This window comes from Perissodus microlepis, chromosome 4 (genome assembly GCF_051167445.1).
Source record: "Perissodus microlepis isolate ML-2025 ecotype Zambia chromosome 4, ASM5116744v1, whole genome shotgun sequence".
Lineage (NCBI taxonomy): Eukaryota > Metazoa > Chordata > Actinopteri > Cichliformes > Cichlidae > Perissodus > Perissodus microlepis.
In genome coordinates, this window is record NC_140464.1 from 10,908,244 (window position 1) to 10,929,738 (window position 21,495).

Genomic DNA, 21,495 nt, shown 5'->3' on the forward strand with positions numbered 1-21,495 from the left:
TGAAAAAAAAAACATTTTCAATTTCCCTTTGTATGAAGTATTCTTAGCTTCATATCTCTCAAAAGATTGAATTTAAATCTTCTTACATTTATAGTTTCCGTCTTTCGTTCCCCCATTACAGTCTGGCTGTTTTTCAGTCTGGAAGTAGTGGATGTGTTCATTGTAGACCTTATTAGGCGTCACTGCACATAAGCAAATTAAACAGAGTAGCCTATTTTCTTGCATGAAAACTTAATTGTGAGTCATTAATGATTTGAATCAGACGGTGAGGCACTGCCAGAACCAGTCAGCCTGTTGCTTGTTGATCGATGATGAACATAATGCTATGATTCATGTGGGAAAGTCCGGGGGACGCTCTCTATCAGGGAAGCACAGAATTCCCGGAGCTTATAGCCTACAGAGGACTTTTTTTTTTTAAAATAACCATCTTAAATAAGAACACGTCTTGAACAGAAGTAATTTTAACCAGTGCGGGCTGTCAGGATGCAGCACAGTCTCCTGGCTGGTAGCGTGTGTGCTTCAGGCTACTGCCCCTTTAAGGTTTAGGATTTGGGAGTGACGCGGATACGAAAGCTAGTTTGTCCCTGTTTCCCTCGCTATGTAAAATATTTAGAAGAATCAGACTAACGACTGGCGCACCTAATTAATTGCAGGATCATGATGTTGATGTATTGTGTGTGCTGAAGAGAGAATAAGCCGGAGAAGGTAGTGTTTACGACCGATCTATCACGTTGGGATTATACTTGCCAGGGCCGTCCTCCGAGCTGTTGGGATAACTTTGGAGAAGTTCTTTGTATTCGGGGTAGTCAGACAGCTTGGCCAACAAGCTGAACATGGATTGGGGCACAGAGCTTTGGGTGAGTCTATCGTCTATCTCGCTTCTGTCTCCTTTGATATTTTAATAGGTTGTCTGGGTGTCAGGTTTGCAGTGCAGTTTTTTTAAGCATTGCGGGATGAGAAAGTGAAAAACGCTACACGACCTCCGGCGAGGAAGCATACATGTATCCAGAAGCGGCGTAACTCGCCTGTGTGCACAGCTGTGCATTCAGGATTATACTAACATGTTTCCAGCCATTTCTGCAATTTTTAGTAGGTAAAAAAAGGATTAAGTTTACATACAAAACCATACAAGCACTTTTGGAAAATGAAGGATCCACGTTTTGCATATTATATATATATTTTTTTTACACCTTTTGTTTTATCATTTCGTCCCTCTCTTTCCTCCAAATCTAAGTATTAATTAATTAATTAATTGGATCAAGTGACTATTTATGACCCAGATGAGTCTTAACAGTTGTCTGATATCAGCCTAAAACACTATTTCACATCTAGAAAGGCCTTTAAACAGTGCAGAGGTGGGTTGTGCCCCGTGGGATGGTTCATTGTGTACAGTCTGGCACACCTTGCTTCCATAGAGATGAAATCAGATGCTGTGATTTGCCTTGCGAACAAGTTTCATGAGTAAATCCCTTAATGTGTCCATCTCAGTGCCATGATTCTTTTTTTATTCAACAAAGAGTGCATATTGAGAGAGATTGTTATTCCCATGTGCTGCGATGATTTGGTAAAATACTGGATTTGTATGAATTGTGTTTTACAGACTGCTCCAGCTGTAAGCCACTTCCTGGATGCAGCTGTAAAGGCAATGACATTATCCAGAATCCAGACAAAGCCTGTTGTTGCTCATGCACATTTTCAACAAACCTGAATATGTAAAATGGAGCACTGCAAAGATGAGCATAGTGAGGTTGTGACCTCATTACAATCTCCCCCTAGGCCTCTTCCCCTGTCCCTTTTCCATCCTATGTGCTGGTGCAACACAGCCTAATTAGTTTTGCCCTACTTTGATTGACTCAGAGAAATGTGGTACCCCAGGATTAATCAGAGGCTTTGTCTCTTTGTAAGGCTTTCCTGTTTTAGTGCATGTAGTTGTTTCACTAGTTTTAGAGGAAATCCCTCACAGGAAAGCGAACTGTTCTGCTTTCAGTCAATATAGATTTCATTAAAAAATCGCATTGTAGGCTATGTCTTCACCTGCCTGCTTGGACAAAGCCTTGCAGGCATAATTGGCTTTTTTAATGTTTGGCTAGAGGGCCCTTCCTCGGGCCAAATCAGCTCTATGACATCTGTCCCCTGATTTTCGTTAATCCAATGGCTATTTTAAGGCACTAGTTTACAGAGTACAAGATCATTGTCTGGGCATTAACTGTGATAGTGAGTGTTACCAGGGCACTCCTCAGAACTGCAGTAAGGCTGGTCTGGCCAGGCCTGGCCCTTCATTTTGAAGATGACAGGGTGACTCAAGGCTGAAATATCCATCCAAGCATTGTAGGTTGGTGACTTTCAGGGTGCCTCCTTTAGAAATTGTGTGGCTTTTACTTCATGCCAGTTCTCTTTTGACATTATTTTGAGGACAGAGGTTTAGATGAGACCTGGGAGTTGAAGAACAAAGTGAACTGTCATACTTTTAACGCACCCCACATACATAAATCTGTGCAGTACAAAATAGGTTATGGCTCTCTATATTTGGAAGTTGTATAATTACCAGGGCAGAACTAGAATATTTAGACTATCCTTCAAAACGATTAAATAAGAGGAGGATAAAGATGCTAGTCATGGCTCAAAGTATTCCTGAGGAAAGGAGCGATTACTCAATAAAAAAATAACTATAGGTAAAGGCAAGTTAAAAGAACAAATAAAAAGCAGTCATGCAAGCCACCAACATAACATTTGCTTTTAAAACAAAAACATGCTCATTTTAAAGTTGTTTTAGTCTTATGAAAATCAGTTCAGTACAAACTCTGCGGGGACTTGTATACATAACTTTGACTGTGGCTTTGAATGGTGTTTGAGAAGACACTGATTATATCTTTTCAAGTTGTTTTGATTTATTTTAAGATAGTTTTAAGGGTTTTGCTTTTTAAGTGGGGCGTTCTTGTTCAGATTTAAGTTGTTATCTTGAGGTTTATAGATAACCAGATGTGACTTTTTCAGTATTTTACGAAACTGCTTACAAGAAATCTGACATACTCTCTGTCCATCCATCTTCTTAGCCACTTGCTGGTTCAAGGTTGCAGGAGGTGCTGGAGCCCAAGGCAGTATACACTGGATAGGTTACCAGTCCATCACAGGGGAGATGGGTTGTTGTGTAGAATGTTGACTAAAAGGAGGTCCCAATTTAAATATTTGTATTTTTTTGTTAATAGTCCAAAGACCACAGAGCAAAGGTTGAAACATTTGGATTATTTCAACACTGAACTTTTGAATTTTATGTTACCAACACCCATTAAAAAGTTAAAAAATGTTTTCTAATTCACTTTCCTCAGGTGAAAAGTTTGAAGAACTCTTTGTTATCCAACCTCATTTCCAGAAAAAGTGGTTTAAAATGTTAAAGAAAAAACAGAATGTAATTTTTGGAACTTATAGAAACTGAATATTTACCCAGAAACTGAGATTTCTCACATCCTTTTTTTTTTTTTTTTTTTTTTTTAAGCGTGGAAACCCCTCCCACTCTTCTTCGATCATGTCATTTATTCATAATTGCTTAAACTGATGTAGATGCTTTTTTAGGGGTGATATTGTGGGACAGATGGGGTAGTGTGTATGTAAAGACTTTCTGGTCGATATACCGATATACTCCTATTGATAACAAATAAGCCAAACATCTTTTTTTTTAAATTGAAACAAATTTCTGATATAAGTTCAATTTTCCTGTTGGATCTATAAAACAGCCAGTTCACTAAAGGGTTTTCTTCATCAGTGTGAAAAATGTTGACCAAAAAAAGGGCTTAATCACAATTATTTTTAGCATCACACTTGAACATCCAACATCCAGACGATATAACTGAGATCATATAGCTTTACCAGATAAATATCCATTGACCTTATTAAAATATACCTGGTATACCTCAACTATTAAATAACCATTAAAGGATTGTCAGACCTTTAAACCTTTTGCTCTGCATTGCTTTATCTTGATATAGAAATGGTGACATTTCCTGGATCGATAATATTTTCCAACATTCATAAGTATCTGCAGTTATATTTTCAATGGATGTGTCTGGATGTTGGAATGGTACTCAGTATTGGCAGGAGTACTTCAAGTATAGTATTTTGAAATTGGACCCTAAATACTGGATTAAGGACAAACCCACACAAAGAGGTTACACATAGCACAGCTTGTAGTTTCTAACCTCCCCTTAAATCTCCACAGTAAGCAGTAAGCTTTTTGCACACTGTGCCACAGACTGGTCGGCAGTCCACAAACTGAATATGCAAATAAAGGGCTTATCTATTCAAATGACCTGTTTCAGACTACAGAGGCAGACTACAACTTTCCAAGTCTTCATAATATGATGAGTACATCTGTCTTAGTGGTGCAACTAACAATCTAAAAAATAAACCAATCAGAGTGATTAATTTGTAATTGTAATATGTCGGAAGTAACCTGCCTACAAGTCGAAGGCACTGCATTAATGCATTTTGACTAACCAGCTGTTGTCCAGTCTTGGGCATTATTTTAAAGCCTCTGATAACCTGTCTTGGGGGCTACCAATGCCTGATTTATGCTTCAGTGGGAAGTCTACATCGTAACTGGAAACCTCTTTTAACCCTATGCCGTGACCTGATTTGCACCTCTTGAGAAATATAATTACACGTCGGGTTGACACAGCCTGCGGTGACTTGAGTGGCGTGGAATGTTGTGGATAAGAGGGGTTTCCAGTTACATCGTAAGTTAGGACGCTTCCTGCAGAAGACTAAATCAAGCTTATGAGTTTGAAAACAGCATTAGGTCAGGCCTCAGGACTAAGTTGAATGGGTGCTAACAGGTATTGTAAGCTCATAACTTGCTGTGCTTTTTAGTTCGTACACATGTAGTTATTACAACAAGTTCCCGACTGAATAATATGGCTTTCAGTTGTGTTATTATTCCTGTTGCCTCTAGCTTCTTGGTTACTTCATGTGTAAACAGATTTTGATAGACGTGCGCTAATATATTTACCAAATAAGGGTCTTGGGCGTGACATTTATAAGTGGCAGTGGCTGACTTTTATCTCTTGTGTCATAAAAACTTGGTGCTCGGTAAATGTTCAGAGATGGTGTAATGAGGTCTATTTTACTTCAGTTCCCAAAATGGGGAGGAAATGTCAGCAAAAACTAAAAAGAAAAATGCTATTTTAAACATGAGTTGAATTTTGTAATTGGTGTATTCCTGGTATTTGGTTTGCACTTTGACACATCTCCAGTTATGAATCTAACTGGCGCCTGATGGAGGAATCACTCATTTAGGGGGATTTGGTTTTAAGTGGCTGGTACGAGTAATTTAGGAGAAATTGTCACATGCACTAACTTTGTGATCCAGGAATCATGTGAGGCTAGTTTACTGTTATCCAAAAACTGTGTGGTAAATCATAATATGCTGCAAATCCAAATGTATTCATATAGTAAAATAATTATTATTACTGCACTCTACTCCACATCAATAATCTTTCATTTAAAATCATGCAGAAATCGTCATCGCTTACCTTTAAGTGGGAAACATTTTCAGCAATACACTAATCCTGCCTACTTCACTCCTTTTCTCTACTACAGTTACACAATTATTGACCCTTAATTAAAAACCCCCAAAGTGCCTACTGGCTAGGCATTATTGTAGCGCTGGATTGCAGGCCTTACTCTTAACTTTGAACTGTGTACTGTAGTTAGGTTAAATGCCATCTCATTTATGTGGACTTTAACTCTTTTGTTTCACCTGAAGAGCGGGAAGGGTGTAGAATAACGTGGCTCAACACGTCAGGAATCCCCTTTCAACATGCCTCCGCTTCAAGTCTTCAGCATTGTTTCTCACTCTTAGTAGGCTTGTCAGGGCTTGAAGGTGTTATAAAGAGAGCAGTGAAAGAGGAACAGAAACCATATATGCCTCAGTCATACTGCATAATGATGAGGAGAAGTCAGCAAATTCGGCTGTAAATGGAACTGGCATGAAAAATTTTTTTTCTAGGGAATCGGGCGTCACGTTGCTATTCACTCCACACAGTCTGACCACATAAGGAAGAGAAAAGCACCTCCTTCTTTAATGCCTGAGAAGCATGACCTCTGTGTCCTTCTGACAGTTCTCTCCCCCTCGTAAGAAAAACGCAGGTCCCCCATGATTTAAAGCCTAGCGGAAGTTAAGAAACGGTTGCCAATATCTTGTGCACATGTGGCGAGCATTCTTGGGACCTAGCATGCGAGAACAAACCTTGATGTGTTTTTGTTTTATTCCCCCCTGCTTAAGATGTAATTTGGTGACCTCAAAGTCCACCAGTGCAACATCCCGGTCATTACCTAGAATTCAACACATGTTTGGTATCTCACTGTGTTTTGTCTTTTCCTTATTTGTGTTGTGCTCCTTCCACCAGGACCAATATGACATCATTGAAAAGCACACACAGTCTGGCCTGGAGCTGGTAGAGAAGTATGTGAAATTTGCGAAGGAGAGGACAGAGATTGAGCAAAACTATGCCAAACAACTGAGGTAGGCCTGTTTTTTTTTTTTTGTTTTTTTTTTCTCTCTCCTCCTCTGTTTTTCATGTTGTTGTTGCCCAACTGCCACAAAGAATTGTGTACAAGTGTGTTGCTCAAAGCAGCTTGCAGCATATGTGTCCTTTTGTGTTTGCATGGGTGGCTGTTAAAAGGCTGTTTATGAAATGCTTGTTGGTCTTATGACCACTGTGGGACTGAATCTAACTTGTGTGTGAAACACTAGCTCGATTCTCCAGCTGTAGCTTGTTGTCCCTGTATCTTTCTCCTCTCTCTCTCTCTCCTGTGGCCTTTCTTACATAGTCCTTCCTCTCCCGGTTGTTTCCCAGTTTGTAGGCCCCCATCTGTTGTAGTGCTGAGCTTTGCTGGAAAGGAGAGGAAGCGGGAGCAGACTGGCGCATGATAGACAGGAAGTGGTCAGAAGGAGAGTGAAAGGAGGAAGAACAGCTATTTAAATATGTTCATAGTGGACTGCTGTTGTTGATCCTATGGTGTGGAAACAAATCAAATGGTTACATAAGAACATTTTAAGTCAGCGAGTTGTCTTCTATTGCCATCTGCCGTTTCAGCCCTTTCCCCATTTCAGATTGTGTTAATGATCTGTCACTGTTCACAGGAACCTTTCAAAGAAGTATAACCAAAAACGAAGCAGCAAAGATGAGCCTGAATGCAGGTGAGTTGTTATTGGTTATGTTGCAGGATTGTTCTTATAGAAGAGCTCCCTTATTTATATTTATATATTTTTATTTGTGGAATCTACTAGGATACCTTTGCATTATCTATAGTTAAAAATAATCCTGGACTTTGGTGCAGCCCCTAAGTTCATTTGCTATCTGAAACTAAAGGTTTTCCCTTCATTTCCCCCTGTTATCCAAGCAGTTAGTTGGTGTTGTTATCCACGCAGTAGTGCATTGCTGTTTTCGTTGCCATTTAAATGCCTGTAGAAGGAAGCAGGAATAAGGAAGCTATAAACTTCTTATCGTGCCATGGTCCACTGCAAACTTCTCTTTTAACCTGTCTGTTTGTCATCTTATCAGCTGCCCCATCACAGTGTCCTTGTTTCTCCACCCTTTCCTTTCTCCGCCTCTTTAAATGATAGGTTGTCCAGCTACCAGGCGTTTTTGGACATCCTGACAGAGATGAACGATTATGCGGGGCAGAGAGAGCTAATTGCAGAGAACTTGATGATGAACATTTGCATCGATCTTACCAAGTACCTGCAAGAGCTTAAGCAGGAACGAAAGACGGTGAGCTCGATATGAAATGGATGAGGGTTAGAGTCTTTAAAGTTCTAATCTGTGGCAACAAAGAGAATCTGTGATGTTTTCATTTTAGTTGGTCTCGTTTCCCACAGTCCCATTCATACCACTCTTTACCTGCAGATGGTTAACTGTCTTGTACTAGGCCACTTTTGTTTCACTTCCATGCTGTTTTAACAGTTTTGTTGTTTACTTCCTGGTTTGAGTCATACTGTGTGACACTGGAAGCCCCCGTTATGTAAATGACGTAAATGAAAACACCTAGAACTCACTGTGTATGTGCCTGTTACACCATAGTCGTCAACATTCTGACAACATGCCAAATGGGGTTTTTCTTTAGAATATACAACAAACAGTGATAAGGAGGAGTGGAGATGCAGAGATCTTACTGCTGTGGGAGGAAAGAAGCCTCACTTAGAGTCTCCTGAGGGAGGCATGGTCTGAGTGGTGGTGTGCCATTTCTCTGAGGAATGCTTTGGCTTTTTCCTGTTAGAACAGAGCAGCCATGTACAGGCTTCTACTGAAGACGTGATGTCTCAAACAGACACACTGGTATTTGTTTTCTTGTCTGTTGTGCTGTGTGGCTTTAGGCAGTCATTGTTTATTCTGTCTGCCCCTGCACATGGCTGTCTCTCTTTTTGTCATCTGACCCTCCTCTCACTCTATTTTTATGGATGTCTGCAGTATCTGATGGATGCCAAGAAGGCCCAGCAGAGTTTGGAGAGCACCTACAAGCAGCTTGACAGTGTAAGTTTACTCTTAGAATTTAAAGGTTGATGAACACAGCACACAAGTAATTTCTACAATGCATGTTAACATTTAAAGCAGCGGTCCCCAACCCCCGGGCCTCGGACCGGTACCGGTCCGTGAGTCGTTTGATACCGGGCCGCGAGAGTTGAGGCTCAGGTGTGAAATGTATAGTTTTCAGGGTTTTCAGCGTTATTTTGTTATCATTTTTATCGTTTACTCGGTTTTCCTGGGTCTTTTCAAGTGTGTTATGAATAAATTTTCTTTTTTCCAGTACCGGTACTAGTTTTATTTTGTTGTATTTATCCGCGACACCTTAAAGGCCGGTCCATGAAAATATTGTCGGGCATAAACCGGTCCGTGGCGCAAAAAAGGTTGGAGACCGCTGATTTAAAGTACCACCAAAAAAAAAAAGAAAAAAGATTTCTCTATAACCAAAACTGGAATGTTTGATTTGAGTGCAAAAAATGAAAGATAAAGTGAATGGTTCTAGATTCTGTGTGCTCAGTCAGGTGACTACATTTGTCTATAGTAAAATCAGATGAACAGAGTGGAAAGCAAGCCTCCTTTTGAATTTCCACTGCTGTGCTGCATACTGGACAAACTGGTATGCAGCACTGACATCATAAATTAAAACATATTTTTTCAAGTACCACTATAAAGGTGAAAAGTAAAAACACGCTACTGTGGCATTTCAAGAAACTGTGTACTATTATTACATTGGTCACTGGACAAGCTGTGCTGGCATTGAGAGGGAACCCATGTAAACCAACACTGAATGGTCCAAAACTACCAGCAGCACATACATGGCAGCGAGGTCCAGATCAGTGACTTGAATTAATGGATGTGAGGCCTAGCACACACAAAGTGGCTACAACTACCGGTGTTGGGACACCATCCAGTTGCCTTTTACTCCAGTACGCAGACATAAGCGTTTTAAATCCTAATAAACCGTTTGTTGACTTTAAGAAAGAACTAAAAAAAACAAAACGGTGGCATATTGCGAAAGGTTACTAAGCAGCCTGTTGAGGACTTCCTGTACCAAACAGATCTTTATTGCAGATGAATTCATTGTTTTGTTTTTGGTTTTTTGTGTTTTATTTCTTTTTCGCGATACACTCACTGACCACTTTATTAGTTTCTAGTTCCAGTTTGGATTAATCTTTCCCCTCTGAACGGACTTCCCCTCAGAAGTCTTTTGGGAATAGATTAAACAAGGAGCTGGAGACATTCTTAAGAAATTATAGTCCTTATTGACATGATAGCATCACATAGTTGATTTGTCAGCTGCGCAATCATAATACAAGTCTCCCATTTCACCACATCCCAAAATGCTCCGTTGGATTGACATCCTGGTGTCTGTGATTGAGATAATTGAGGCTTTGTGAGATAGCGAGTCACCCTACTAGAAGCAGCCATCTCGACATGGGCACACTGTGGTCAGTTACAATACTCAGGTAGGCTGTGGTGTTTGAATGGTACCATAGTGCTAATTGTACTCAGTTGGTACTAAGGGTGCTGAATAGCAGTCTCAGTTTCCTGTTTGTAGCTGACAAGAGTGATAACCTGTGTGGTTTTCTATTTCTGTACCCCGTCAGCTCCAAGCTTTGACGTGCTGTGCATTCCAGGAAGTTTTTCTCTGTGCTTTGGTGATCATTTCAGTTACTTGCCTGCCTATCAACCCGAAGCAGTCTGGCCATTCTACTCTGACCTCTGGCATCAACAAGGCATTTTGGCCCAGGGAACTGCTGCTCACTGGCTATTTTTCTCTTTTTCTTTTCTTTTTTTGGATCTTTCGTTGTAAACACCAGAGATGCTTGTGTGAGGGGAAAACCCCAGTAGATCAGCATTTTCTGAAATACTCAAACCAGTCTATTTGGCACCAACAACCACGCCACGTTCAAAGTCACTTAAATCACCTCTCTTCCCCATTGTGCTTTGACCTTCACCAGGCCATCACGATCATGCCTACATGCCTGAATGCACTCAATTGCTGCCATGTGACCAACTGATAATTGTGTTAAAGAGCAGTTAAATGTGTGTACCTTATTTACATTTTACTTGTAGCTGTGAACCAATATAAAGGCGCACTTATGTAATACAAAATAAAATTGAAGTAATGTGTTAAAGTAGGTCAGAGGGCCAGAATCTTAAGTATTACAGAGATACAATTTTTTGGTAATACCGCCTCGCACTACAAGACCTGTTTTCCGTCAAACCTGCCATGTCCTTTGCTTAAAGTTGTGTAACCTCTTAAGAGTTAATTCTTTACTAAATGAACCGAATGTAATGTTTTTCCTTTTCTTTCTGTTTCTTTCCTCCATCCACACCAGAGTAAGAAGCGCTTTGAGAGAGAGTGGAGAGAAGCAGAGCGTGCAGCACAGTATGCAGAAAAGACAGATCAAGACATCAATGCCACAAAAGCTGATGTTGAAAAAGTAAACAGGAAACATATTGAATATCCATATCCTATTTGACATCGTCCAAAGTAAAACTAGATGCGCTTTGTTAACCTGTTTTTATTTGTGCATGATTTCAGGCCAAACAGCAAGCTCACATGAGAGCACACGTAGCAGACGAGTGTAAGAACGACTATGCTGCTCAGCTCCAGAAATACAACAAAGAACAGAACCAATTCTATTTTAGTGACATGCCTCTCATTTTCAATGTAAGTCAATTATCTATTGCAAAATGACAACCTTATTTTAGGTTTTAGCAGAAATTCTTCTGGTAACACGTATTAGTTATTATGAATCAATGAGAAATTTAAAAAATTATGTATGTCAATGTCATGCCTTAAATGTATTTGAAAATCATAAACGGCTACAACTTGTTTATTTTGTTTCAGATAAATATGTATATGATTTCAATATTTTAGTAAAAACCTAATCTTTCTTTTTTAAAATACACATTTTTAGCTGCTATCTATTGTGCTTTGTTTTATCTCTAATAATGGCATTGTTTGTAAATAACTGTTAATTTGTATTCACTAGAAATTGCAGGATTTGGATGAGAGGCGAATACAGAAGTTGGCACAAGGCTACGTCTTGTTCTCAGACACAGAGAAGCATGTGATGCCCATCATTGGCAAGTGCCTGGAAGGCATTACTAAAGCCGGAACTAATGTTAATGAGAAGAATGTGAGTGCATCTCGAAAAAAGAAAAGAAAAAAAAAAAAAGAGAAAAGAACGGATATTAATGTGAAGCATGGCTTTGTACAGCTAATTCGTTTTAGCCTTAAATCTTCTTGACGATAGCTCTTAATTGCTCTTATCCATAATTGCATTTAATGCAGGACTCCATGATTGTAATAGAGCAGAATAAGTCGGGCTTTGAGCGTCCGGGAGATTTGGAGTTTGAGGACTACAGTCAGGGGATCAATCGAGCCTCTTCGGACAGTAGCCTCGGTACACCTAAAGTCTCCATTGACCCATGGAAGAAGAAGACCAATAACTTTTGGCTTTTCAGCAAGCGAAGTAAGGTAGGAGATTTTACTATAGAGTGCAACATTAGGCTAATTTAGCCTAATGACATGGACTCACACTCACACAGATGTCCTTTATTGTACTTTTTTGAAAATTTTCAATGAATCAGTGAGTCTTCAGGTTGGCAATCAGGCAGATTAGTGTGTGACTCCTTGCATGGCAGAGCCAGGAAATCCCCTACAGAGAGCACCCCTGGTGGACCTGTGGTTGCAGCTGCACACACTTGCAACACACACATACACACCCTTCTTACCTTTAATGCTCAGAATAATAATGCATGACCCTCTGCCACTGAGTTATATGGGAACTCTCACACACCCCAACACTTCTGGAAAAGGTCTTTTGCATGACTCTATGACTGGCTGTCAGTGTATAAACCTTGCCCACCCACACCCTCCCTATCCCTGGTTTCCAATAGGTCAACTAGCAGGCAGCATTCTGCTGTGCTTGTGCTTTCATCAGCACGGGACCCAAACAACATTGAATTTTTCTCTATAGGCATCCACAAAAACACTGCTTCTATTATACTGTGCAGAACCTGCCATTATGTGTTGCATCACAATAAAATCTTTGTGCCAACTTCAGAATGATACCACATTTTGTAGGTAAAAAAAAAACCCTGACCAGTTACAGTCACACGTTTATGACCTGAATGTTTTCATTGACATTTATGTTCTTGCGTATGACTTTGTGTTTGGAGCAAGAGAGCTGCGCTACATTGTAAATCTTAACTCAATGGAGCACTTTTGCTGTGGTCCAAAATTAAGCCGGTGATATGAGTGGCTGACCACTAACAAGCTAATGGTCCCCCACCTCCAGTCCTAGCTCTAAATGATCCCTTCTTTCTTCCCTGCAGTGTTTGCTTGTTCAGCACCCCTCTACTCTCTGCATGTCTTACTGGCTGTGCACTTTTCCCGCTCTGTGTATGTGTGTGGCACAGTGCTCTGTATCATCAGTCATGCTCTCCCAATTAGGACTCGGCTGTGTGAATAGGAGGCTGAATATATCGGCTTGAGTGAGCTCTTGGTTTATGTCTAGCTCCTAAACATTCCCATTCTTAACTCCTCTCCTGTATTTAGGCCCCCGTAACCCTGAAGAAAAGCAGCACCTCCTCATTAGATGTTCATATAATAACAATGTTGTACTTCTAGCTCACCGTATTTACACAAGAAACTGTGTGTGGTTCTCTTAGACATTCATTATTGGAGACTAGAAGCCATCAGCCTCCTGTGTAATTTAGCTAATAGACCCCCACCCACCTTTCTACATTTATGTACACCTCAGCATCTAGTTCACCCAGACATGTTTGCAGTTTAACCTCTTTCTAATAGGTCACAGAGGGCACTCATTAGACCCCCCCCCCCCCAAAAAAAAAATCTATGTGCAGAATCCCACTGCGGTAATTAAGCAGGCTATTTATAGCTACTGTTCTGGTATGTGAGTTGATATTTTCTGTCTATATAGGTCAGACTTCTAATGTGAGTTGATATTTTCTGTCTATATAGGTCAGACTTCTAATAGTACTGGTTGAACTTTAAACATATATATTTAGTTGTGAATCAAACGTTTTTCTTAGAATTTCGTCTCATCACAAAATAACTATTTTCAGTGTAACTGAATTACAGCCAAATTGGAAAAACACATTGACCACTGTCTATAGATACTCAGCAAGCCAGTAACCATAGCCTATTGGGTGTATTGAGAGAGATCATATCCAGTCCGTAGTTAGAAACCTCGGTCTTGTTATTGTTAGCATTGAAACTGGGTAGTAAATATGTTGTTATTATGAATGATTATATTACTGCTATTACTAATAAACAATTAAAGCTGTAAAAAATGCAAAGTCATTTAACCTCGCAGGCTTTCTTCAGCCAGTTCCTCACTGGAGCTCAGGCTGCCCATCAGCTGGGCTTGAACTTGGCTGCAGGGTTGCTGTGGCACCAATGTGGGAGCTGTGGTTGGTTGTTTTGCTGTGTAATCTTAGTGTTTTGGGATTTTTTTTTTTTGTAATTATTACTTGATGTACGTGTTTATGAGAGTGTTTTTTGCTTTCATGCTTATTGGGCTCATGTGCTGGGTTGGCTTCAGTGTTGTCTTCCTTGCTTTGTGGTGTGCTTTAAGGTGTTGACGGTGTCTTTTTCTTTCCCTTGTCATCTTGTTGTTCTTGTCTTCCCCTTCTTCTTTTCAATTATTCTTCCCTCCTCCTTCCCCAATACACCAATCTATGTCTGTATACCTTATCTTTGGGTGCTGGTACTTTGCTCATTTCCCACACCAGCTGTCCTCTCCAGTGCTCGCTCCTTTCTCCACTCCCCCTGCCCCTTCACCTAACGGACCCCCTTCCCCCAAGTTTGGCCGGGACCCCCTGTCGTACTGTTTGAAGGAGATCAATAAGACAGTCAAACCCAGAATCTCTTCCTTCCGGACACTCAGGAGATCGGTGAGTCACCACAGAAGACGGTTCGGGTGCCAGGAGACGTTCACTCATAAGGGCTTACACATCATCCTGTGTTCATGCCTCTGCAAGAGTCACTGAATTCCTGTAATGAATAATTTGATTTATATTTTTAGGACATGAACATGCTGTATTAAACTTAGTCTGATTTTTAATGTTTATGTATATAAAAATGTAATTAAAATTCATTTCAAGGTAAAAACTGAAAAGCAAGAAACCCACTTTAAGGTTATTTCACCATTTTTATGTACACATACTCTTTTCTTTTTTTCCCCTTCAGAAGTTTACTCCAGAGAGGATAATGGTAATAGAGGAAACAAAGCTGGGGTGTGGAGGTGTTTGACTCGTAAAAAGTAGCCACCTTTTCTTTACAATGGCTCATTTCATTGTAATTTCCCTTCACATTCATTTTAAATTCTCTGTAGTTTCCCTTCTCAACCAGCAGAAAGTTATGAAGTTTCCAGCAGGAACTTCATAAGTTTCTGCTGGTTTTTGCCCTAAACGGCCTCAATATGCCGCATCCTGCATAAGGTAATGTGGTCTAGGGCTTGTCCTCTTAAGCCTGTATTGAAGAGGTGGCCACCTGGTGGTGGAGGAAGGGAGGAATGCTTGGTGGCACACAGAAACACTGAGCAATCAGTAACCCGGTTTTCCAAATAGCCCCAATCGTGCACTTTTCTGTGTCACACATGTAAATCAAGACTTTTTTTAATGTGAAGATGATAAGAGATGGGACTGTACGAAGTTATTGGAATGTGGTTATTGGTCCATGGGTGATGGTTTTGTGTTCAGCTCACTGATGTTCTGTACTTCATTGGCTTTATGTCAGTTCAAAACCAAACAAACATGAAATTCAAAGAGCTGAAATGGTTTTTAGTTTGACGTCTCCTGAGCTGAACACAAACCACAGGCTTCCTCCGCAGTTGTTCAGTTCTCACACCACGGTAACTGTCATTATGAAAGTGTAAGAAGACATTCAGTGCTAACACCCCCCCTTCCTGTACCCTCTTGCAGCCTACAGTGACAGAGGACTTTGCCCACCTCCCTCCGGAGCAGCGCAGGAAAAGGTTACAACAGAAACTGGATGAAATCTGCAAAGAGTTACAAAAGGAAGTTGATCAGAGGTGTGTGTATATTAGACACACATGTGCGAATCCTTCTGTGTATTAATAACCATCTCTGTTAGAACTTCTCCACTGGGAAAGTGGATATAATATTCATGCAGAGTACACAACTGTGCCGTGTCTCTGTGTGTTTATCCACTCCTGAGGTCTGCAGGGAACTGATTTCTACTGAAAGTCACTTTCCCTCTTCTTCCTTTGTTCCCCTCTCTCTCTGTCTATCGCTCTCTTTTTTTTTTCTCTCTTTTCAGTGAAGCGCTGGGAAAGATGAAAGATGTTTATGAGAAAAATCCTCAAATGGGAGACCCCGCCAGCCTGGCATCCCAAATCAACCAGACATCCCAGAATGTAGAGCGGCTCAGAGGAGAGCAGAGCAAATATGAGGTAATCTAGCTCTCTGCTGCTGTCAAATGATGTGGCCCATATATGTTATTTCTAATAAACTATCAGGTCAATAGGTTTCCAGCCTTTTCTTCTAACCAATTAAAAGTTTTTAAAGCATGTAGTCACACAAATGGCAGAATAATGGATTGATGGAAATTTCTGCATTGTTTGGGGGACCGTTCTCTTGATTAGACATGGCTCGCTGAAGCTGGAGGTCGAGGAGACACGCTGCGCTATAAAGCCCACTCATTTAACAATAATGGAGCTAACGATGTACACAGGTAGGATTACATTCTGCTTGTAGACATTACTTTAAAACACAGGTTTGTTGTCTACTCTGTACAGGAAGCCTGTCTATTTTTTTTCCAGCCCTGATGGAGCTTACTCCGATGAAAGCACTCCTGATCCTTCCCAAGCCATTTATGCTGAGTTTGATGATGACTTTGAGGATGAAGACCTAGCTGCTCCTATCGGGAAATGCACAGCCATGTACAACTTCCCTGGTATGTAATACACTTATTATTATTTTTATTATTTTTAACTAATGGACTCATCGACTTACTGTTGTTGTTCAAAATGAGGCATAGTGAGTCGATGCTGTATGCTAGGATGTGTGATTACAAGAGTTGCATTCCTAAAAAGCTGAGTTATAGAAATATTATTTCTCACTGTTTAGTAAGAATCACTACAGTCTAAGATTTTTATTCTCCTGCGAGGTGTATGGGTGAACCCATTTTCAATAAATGTTGGGATGTTTTGTAAAACGCAAATAAAACAAAATACAGTGGTTTGCAAATCTCATAAACCCATATTTTATTCACAACAGAATAGAGAAAGCATATAATATGAGAAAATTATCATTTTAAAAAGTTATTTTGAATTTGATGGCACCTACACGTTTGAAAAAAGTTGGAGCAGAGCTAAGTTTAGCACTGTGTAGCGTCACATCTTTTTTTTAACAACAGTGTCTGTAAGAATCGGGGAACTCGAGAGTCTAGTTGCTGGACTTTTGTCTCCTGTTACTGTCTGCTGTTCAATAATCCCGGGTTGTCTTGGTCATATTTTTCCGACTGCAGGCATCACAGTTGAACATCCAGACTCTTCTACTACAAAGTTACGCCGTTGTAGTAGATGTCCTTTAAAATTGTCTTGCATCATTTTGCAAGGATGTCTTTTTTTTTTTTTTTTTTTTTTTTTAAATACTCAATCATGTTAGTGACCTTTTGCCAAATAACCTAATCAGTTACCAAATGTTCTTTTTAAATACAACTTTACATCCTTTTTTGCTCCCTCTATGTCTTATTGTGAATAAAATAGGGATCTGTGAGATTTTCAAAACCTTGCATTCTGTTTGTTTTTACATTTAACACAGCATCCTAAGTTTTTTTTATTTTTAGAATTTGGTTGTAATATTTGTGCTCTGTTCTGAGATGTCTCCAGACTTCCATGTTCATACATGGAAAATTGGAGGCAACAAGAACAGCAGAAAGGCTCGCTTAGTGAAGAAAGCGAGCCTTAATGACAGCAGACATGACACCGATTAAGTCAGAAACGACATGAAAGAAGAATATGAGGTGGACGTGGTTTGCAAAGTGTTTTTTTTCTTTCTTTTTTTTTTTTGTAAATCTAACTGCATGTGTGAAGGGTATCAGGTGAGCTGTCAGCTGATCTGCCCACCCTACCCACCCATAGTCAGTCAGCACTGGAAAAATAACCTGAAGCTGAACGTCCTCAATACAAAAGAACTCATAATGGACACAGACAGGTCCACTTCCCTCTCTTTATAAATAGAGAACGGGTGGAATTGGACTCCACCTTCAGGTTTCTGGTCACCCACATCTCCGCTGATCTCACCTGGACCCACAACACCAACGGCCTGGTAAAGAAGGCCCGACAGTAGTTGCACTTCCTCCATGTCCTGAGAAAGAATAACCTGGACCAGAAGCTGGTGCTGGCCTTCTACCGCTCCTCAGTGGAGAGCATGCTCTCCTACTGCCTGGGTGTTTGGTACGCAGGGGCCACTACTGAGAACAGGAAGGCTGCACAGAGGATAATTAACACTGGCCCAAAAAAATAATTGACTGCCCTCTGCCAACACTGGAGGCCATCGCCAGATCCGTCTATCTCAGAAAAACCTTGGTCATCACAGGTGACCCTTTGCACCCTACTGCCCTCTGGTCAGCGCCTCAGGTCAATCAGGTCCCACACCTCCAGAGTCACGAATGGCTTCTTCCCCTGGGCCATTCAGACTGTCAATAAACAATATCGCCCCCACCCCTGCCCACCCACCTCACCAATCTCAGCCATGGTCAGGAAGTAACCCCCATCACTCTGGCCACTCACACACTCTATTCAGACAAAGTCTTTTCTTTGCACTACTTCCAAGCACTTTGCAGCTATTTTGTTTTCCAATGTGTGCATTTCTCTTATTTTTTCGAATATATTTCTCCTGTTTGCTATTTATTCCTGCTGTCTACTGTTTATATTTCATTCCAGCACAGTTGGTGTGGCACACCCACAATTTTGTTGTACATGTACAATGACAATTTTATTCTAAGTTTTCATTATGGCTACAGAATGTTATATGACAGTAAAATTATAGTGCTGGCTTGGCTTTTCGAAATTCTACCTGTAGGTTGTAGCATAATTATACCGTTATCTAATAAACTTTCAGACACAACAAACACAAAATAAGAAGTCAGTCATAAAATTATGAATCCATTTTTTCCCCTCTAGATTTGACTGAGCAAGGTTTGTGTCAGCACATCGGTATATGAAATTATCTCTAGCCTGTCTTTCTTTTTCAGGTGCCAGTGAAGGGACCATCGCTATGCAGGAAGGGGAGGTGCTGGCTGTGGTAGAGGAGGACAAAGGGGATGGTTGGACCCGTGTCCGTAGGAACAATGGAGATGAAGGCTACATACCTACATCTTATGTTACCATCACTCTAAATAAGTGAAACACTTAACATTTAAAAAAAAACAAAAAAAAACTGTATGCAATTCTTCCTATTGGACTGATCATAAAGAAGACAGCACTAATGGACAAGACTACCAGAAATATGCAGATGACGTGTTTTGACTGAAAGAGGTGCACCATATAAGAAGAAGAAGAAGAAGAATGGTGCTACCAGTGTGCTCATCATGGCTTCAATGACATTTTTCCCCATCCCAGTTACCTAAGCCACCTGAACCACTAAGACATTTTATTTTCTATTTTCTAGTCTTGCATCACAATATACAGTTGTCATTTTTGTTGTTGTTGTTTTTTAAAAGTCATTTTCAGGCACCATTAATAGTATAAGTGCTTGTCTCATTCCACAGACTAGTGAGGCATTAGTTTCTGAGTGTGAGAGGAAGGAGGAGGAGTGCTGCTGCCATCTTTACACTGGGTGTTAACACCATTAATATTTAGGAGGAAGTTACTTCTCCTGTTTACCTTTTCAGTTAAAAACCTGACCTCCTATGGCTCATTGCAGTCTGCTCCACTGCTAGTTTTTATTTGCTTCAAGCATGCCACTCTCTACCCTCGATAGTGCTTGAGTGTCACCGGGTGGTGAATTTCATTTGTGGGAGAATACTTTACTTTTGGTTTTTAGCAGTGTGTAGCACCAGAAGTTGAGAACGGCTCTCCCATCATAGCAGATTCAAACAACCATGCAAACACTTTAATGTTCAGACAATCACAGCCATATCATTCTCACTTAAGTTAATTTCAGACCTTTAGCAGTAATAAGGATATGCAGGACCTATTCTTTTCTCATGGTTACATCCTGAAATTATAGAGAAAAATAATTTATTGCAGATGCGCAAATGTTCATGTTTGAAAGAAGTTGTACTTTGTATTAAGGATGTTTTCATGTTCTTTTTTGCTTGCACACATAGTGGACAGTTTGTAGCCACAAAAGGGAGTAAATAAAATGTATTTCATTAAGACTATTGTATTTATGTAATAAGTAATATATATTTTAGCTATTGCAACACCACTATTGTCTTATTAGCGATTTAACCATTCAAATAAAAAAAAAAAAATCTTACTTTTTAGAGAGAAAACTGAAAGCTAATTGTATGGCTGATAATGTTGCTTTTTCACACTTTAATTTGTCATACAATGTCTTTTTTATGTTGTCATGAAGCCAGCTAGCAGCATTACTTATCCAAGTAACTGCTTATGTGTCTTTGGTGCCTTTCCGGTTAAAAGCAATGTGTATATACCATTTTTGCATATAAAGTATTTTCTCTCTCTCTCTTTTTTTCAAGATTTAATAAATGTTAAGCACATTTCAGAGTTTGAAGTGGTTATGTCATTTCTGAAGTTGGAGAAAAAAATAAATAAAACATGATATCTGGTCATATAAGATAATATTTGTGCCATTGTGTCACTGATTTAAGTTGACAACAGCTCAGTCTATGCATTCAATATGCTGACTGAGCTGTTGTGTGCACAGAATCTGAAAGACTTATTCTTTTATTTTGTTACATTTTAAATGTAAACACCCCTAACCCAGATGAGTTTTTTCTTTTTTATCTAATCACAAGGCAATCCATCTACATGGATGACCTAGAAAAATCAGAATTATATATAATGTAACAATTATAGGAAATTAGCTGCATTTTCTTAGGAATACAAATTGAGATGGTGTTGCAACAAACTGCAAAAGACAAAATCCCAGTACCTGCTTTAAGAAATAAGGCCCAGAATGCATTGGTATGTCTCACACTCTTAACTGATTACATGCAGCTCATTCTCAGTAGGTGGCATTGTTGCATCATTTCTTAAGTGATGCAACTTGTGTCATAGACCTGCCATCTACTCTCTTCTGCATAATTATGTTTTCAATATAGGCCATGCATTTGCATACCTGATTAAATTGCACTGGCTTCAAAAACCATAATGTTTATAATGACTAATTAAATAACCCAAAATTGGCATGTGCCCTACTTTCGTATCACCTCATTCACAATACCACACAAGTGAAGTAAAATGCAATGAATGTGAATTTAGTTAAAAACAAGGTTTAAATGAATAATACATCATATTTTGATAGAAATGGAAAAAAAAATCACTGGCAGAAATGGTAGTGCATCAGTTTGGTGTGGCCAAACTGAGAGACTGACTGACTGAGGAATAAGATCATTATTTGTATGCAAAGCCTTTATTCTCAAGATGCATTAAAGGTCAGCTTTTAAATAAGGCTAACAGGAACCAGCCAACATTCTCCGTCTGCCTACAGCTCGGTGGGGACAACACTGCATCCTGGTACCTCTCGTCTCACCCTAGTGGCGATGTTAATGGGGAGGATACACAAGAGAAGACATTTAAACGGTTTCTCTGGACAGAAAAACAAACTTACCCGAAGGATGAACCGAGTTAGAGTTGGGCAGTGGCTTTCATGTGTTTCATTTTATTTGAATCTTTAAAGACTTATTTATTTAAGCAGATATCAGGCACAACCTAATTTTGTATAATTTATTGATGTATTGGGAAACCTGATAACCAAAGCTGTTCCTGTTTTTGGAACA

General features: G+C 39.8%; 1 protein-coding gene across 4 annotated transcripts; it reads left to right on the forward strand.

The window, feature by feature from the left end:
• Window positions 1–474: 474 nt before the first annotated feature.
• Window positions 475–20,335, forward strand: trip10a (thyroid hormone receptor interactor 10a). 4 transcript variants are annotated; one of them, XM_084925647.1, is made up of 16 exons: window positions 475–857; window positions 6,402–6,517; window positions 7,139–7,195; window positions 7,622–7,769; window positions 8,466–8,528; window positions 10,862–10,966; window positions 11,068–11,196; window positions 11,522–11,668; window positions 11,824–12,009; window positions 14,292–14,453; window positions 14,749–14,772; window positions 15,483–15,592; window positions 15,841–15,973; window positions 16,166–16,254; window positions 16,343–16,476; window positions 18,781–20,335. In XM_084925647.1, exons 1-16 carry the CDS (start codon window positions 834–836, stop codon window positions 18,930–18,932), a joined length of 1,779 nt encoding a protein of 592 aa, XP_084781773.1. In that variant the 5' UTR covers window positions 475–833; the 3' UTR covers window positions 18,933–20,335. The 4 variants fall into 4 exon arrangements, with proteins under 4 accessions (XP_084781773.1, XP_084781774.1, XP_084781775.1 ...); XM_084925648.1 differs by lacking the exon at window positions 14,749–14,772 and having other exon boundaries at window positions 476–857; XM_084925649.1 differs by lacking the exon at window positions 14,292–14,453 and having other exon boundaries at window positions 477–857.
• The last annotated feature ends 1,160 nt before the right edge of the window (window positions 20,336–21,495 follow it).

Excerpts from the sequence above, each read along its gene's own strand:
- trip10a (XM_084925647.1), top strand. The coding sequence starts at position 834 with ATGGATTGGGGCACAGAGCTTTGG. Across the intron at positions 6,518-7,138 it reads AACTATGCCAAACAACTGAG|GAACCTTTCAAAGAAGTATA; the intron begins GTAGGCCTGTTT and ends CACTGTTCACAG. Across the intron at positions 8,529-10,861 it reads CCTACAAGCAGCTTGACAGT|AGTAAGAAGCGCTTTGAGAG; the intron begins GTAAGTTTACTC and ends CATCCACACCAG.